A 3,390-nucleotide genomic window follows, 5' to 3' on the forward strand; every position below is an offset into this window, starting at 1 on the left:
CATGTTGTGTTCACACACAACCACATGACTCAATGACGCTATGCCTTCAGTAGTGAATAGAGCTAAAAGTTTGACACAGTGAAGCTGTGGAACATGGCTTGGTACGACAGGACAGTCTACTTTCTCACTACATGTTTTAGGACAAACCAATGTACCACATGTAAGCTGCAGTCATTTGTAAATTCATGGATGTTGAGAGAAGATCCAGAAGCTCACGGGATGAGAGCCTGAAACTCCTGAGCGTGGCAGTGACAGACACAAAATTCACTGTGTTTGAGTGTTGCACACGTTCATACTTTCAGACACTCATAGTCATAGTCAGATAAAAAGACTTTGAACACTGTTCGACAGATTGGCACACACAACACTCATACGTTTCGTCAAATCTGTTGCACTTGCCCATTCGAATACATGCTCTCACACACATACAGCCTACAATATTTCCCCACATAATACATAGTTCATAATAATAAATATCAATAAATATCACATGAATAAACACCAACACCTTGGTTCTTATGTCACTGTCACTGTTAAACTATTTCTTTTGGTCTCCATTCTATCACTAATGTTGTTCCATGCAAATTGTGTATCTCTTCAGGTTTTGATAAGTTTCAACAAAATTAACCAAAAAAGACTGAAAAAGATCTTTCTTTCCTTCTTACATTCCTTCTATTGACTTCACAATTCACTTTCATTAGCATGGTAAAAATAAATAAATAAATTATAAAAATTTAAAAAATTTACAACACCAGCAAATAGTAGATGAGAAGAGGGTGTGGTATGTTGTGTCGAGGGCGGGGTCATATATAAAAAAGGTGTGGTATAGATAATATTGGGGCAGAGCCACATTTAAAGAAGTTGTGGCATATATGTAAAGTTGTGGGCAGAGTCAGAATTGAAGGTGTGGTGGTGTAGGTAGTGAGGGTGTGGGATCAGAGGTGAATATGTGTGCTATAGATAATGTAGGGGTGGGGTCAGTGATGGAGGAGGTGTGGCACAGGAAATGTCGTGGGCGGGGTCAGAAGTGAAGAGAAGTTTGTTGTGTTGGGAATTGGAGTCATATGTAAATAAGGTCTGGTAATATTGGGGTGGGCCAGAGATTAAAAAGGTGTAATGTATATGTAGTGTAATGGGTGGAGTCAGAAGTGAAGAAGGTGTGGTGTAATTAGTGATGGGGCAGGGTCAGAGGTGATAAAGGTATTTATGTAATGTTGGGGCCGAGGTCATTGGTCAAAAACGTGGTATAAGTAGTGCTAGGGCAGAGTCTGTGAAGACATTGAAGCGAGGTTAATAGTGAGGAAGTTGTATCATTATTGAGGGTAAGGTCAGAGTTGAAGAAGTTCTGGTGTAGGTAGCACTGGGGGCATGTTCAGAGGTGATGAAGATGTTTGAGTAGAATTTGGCCAGGGTTACTGGTAAAGGTCAAACTGGGGGCGGAGTCAGTTTGAGAAGCTCAGCCCCCACAGGTTCACTTGAGCTGAAATTATAGTTGTGTGTGTACGAATTTCTGCGGGGAGCTGCAGTAACAGGCAAGAGAAGACAAATGAAACAGAGTGTTCATGTCTTGTGGGTAGGTAGAGGTGTGAAGCATGCCCAAATCTCTGCAGTGGGAATATGAGTCTATTCACAGCGACTTGGAGGGAAGAGAGAATGATAGAAGTGGGATTTCTGAGAGAATATCGAAGTTTGGTATAAAGGACCATCCTTGAAAAAAACAGCACTGAAGCAAGAAAAATGCTGAGGGGGCTCTCTGGAGAGTATTCTGGAGGGTGTTGCTGTGTCTGAATATCCAGGTGGTGGCAGACACCATGTAAGAGGGATCCATCTATAAAGAGAAGCTGTGCATGACAGAGCCTCTATCATCCGCTACTGACACTCATCTAGTGTTAGCGAAAGGATGCGAGTTCAATTTCAACACCGATAATAATCAGTAAGAACAGATGTAAACACTCATTTTAGACTTCTCATATAAACAAAAGAAGAAAGGAAGAATGATGGGAGGTTTTACAGTAAAGAGTACATCTCTCTTATGAACTTTCTCAGAAGCCAGGCACGTGGCAGTAAGCCTCCAGTGAGGCCAGCATGATGTAGATGAGCCACAGGATGACAAAGAGGAACACGGTGAGCAGCTTGGTGGTTCGTGGGCCCCCCAGCTCGCCCCCAGACACAGAGGGCCGGCGGCGGTACAGTAGTGTCAGAACAGACACCAGTGCCATGATGGTGAAGACGGTGACAGAAAACGCCAGCGACCCCGGCGGGACCAGGAATTTTTTGCCCTGACTGTTCCAGTATACAGAAGCGATGGTCCACGCCACTCCGATACCCAGGAAGACATTAACTGCATTACTACCTGTCACATTTCCAATGGATGCATCGGCGTATTGGTCCTGGATGGCTGCCACCTTGCTGGCAAAGGTATCTGCAGAGGCCAAAAGAAAGACAGAGAAAAAGAAAGATGAAAGAAGAAAGGTGAGAATTGAAAGTGCCCCAGAGGAACATCTTAATGAAAGACATTGCTGATAGTTCAGGACAATGTTTTTCAAACCTGTTCCTGGAAGCACACCAACAGTACACATTTCGAAGTGTTCCTAATTTAACACACCTGATTCAGCACATGAGTAGAGACCTGAAATGGATGGGTCAGATAAATGAGACCTCCAAAATATGCCTCCAATAACAGGGTTGGGAAACACTGGCTCAGAAGACAGAATGGAGGTCTCAGTTATGTTTAATTCAGGCTATCAACATTGTCTCAGATGTTTCTTCTAAAAGTCCATATGTATGGTGGCCGAGAGAACTCAACGTCCTGCAAATGAAAAAACATGCAAATAGAAAAAACACCAGCAAATTAAGAAAACATCTTCATCAGTTTGACAACATATGCACTGCTAATACTCACAACGCGACCAAATACAGAAACACACTGCAAATACTCACAACACAACCAAATACTGGAACACACTGCAAATATGCACAGACCACATCGGAAATGTTTAAGGGAACAGCAACAAGTGACAAACCTGGCTGGGACATGCTTATCAATGTCTGCTCTGAAAGGTGAGATTTTTGTTTATTTTAACATCTTGATCATATGATTCCTTAGCTTTTTTGGATATTATTAGCCTAAATAAGCTGATGAAAAACACAATTACTGTAACTGTGAAACATTATGTAAGCTGGCTAACTTACTTTTACAACTTACCTTACGAAAAAAAAAAGAAAAAAAAACAAGGTTACTATAGTTAAACCACGGTAACCACAAATTAACCATGGTTTTGCTACAGTAGCCATAGTTTAACCATGGTATTCGTACAACTGTGGTTTTTATAATTAATATGCCAAAAAACATGGTTACTACACTTTTACTATAATAAAACTAGTAAAAGT

The 3,390-nt window shown here is 41.4% G+C and overlaps 1 protein-coding gene across 1 annotated transcript in view; it reads right to left on the bottom strand.

Moving 5' to 3' along the window:
- Positions 1-753: 753 nt before the first annotated feature.
- Positions 754-3,390, bottom strand: part of slc8a4a (solute carrier family 8 member 4a) — an 85,377-nt gene continuing 82,740 nt past the window's right edge. The window contains exon 8 of the mRNA XM_016521503.1: positions 754-2,422. Coding sequence (XP_016376989.1) covers positions 2,043-2,422 — 380 coding nt within the window. The 3' untranslated portion in view covers positions 754-2,042. The remainder of the gene's footprint in view (positions 2,423-3,390) is intronic.

The sequence above is a fragment of the Sinocyclocheilus rhinocerous genome, unplaced genomic scaffold (assembly GCF_001515625.1).
Source record: "Sinocyclocheilus rhinocerous isolate Xijiao unplaced genomic scaffold, SAMN03320098_v1.1 scaffold299, whole genome shotgun sequence".
Lineage (NCBI taxonomy): Eukaryota > Metazoa > Chordata > Actinopteri > Cypriniformes > Cyprinidae > Sinocyclocheilus > Sinocyclocheilus rhinocerous.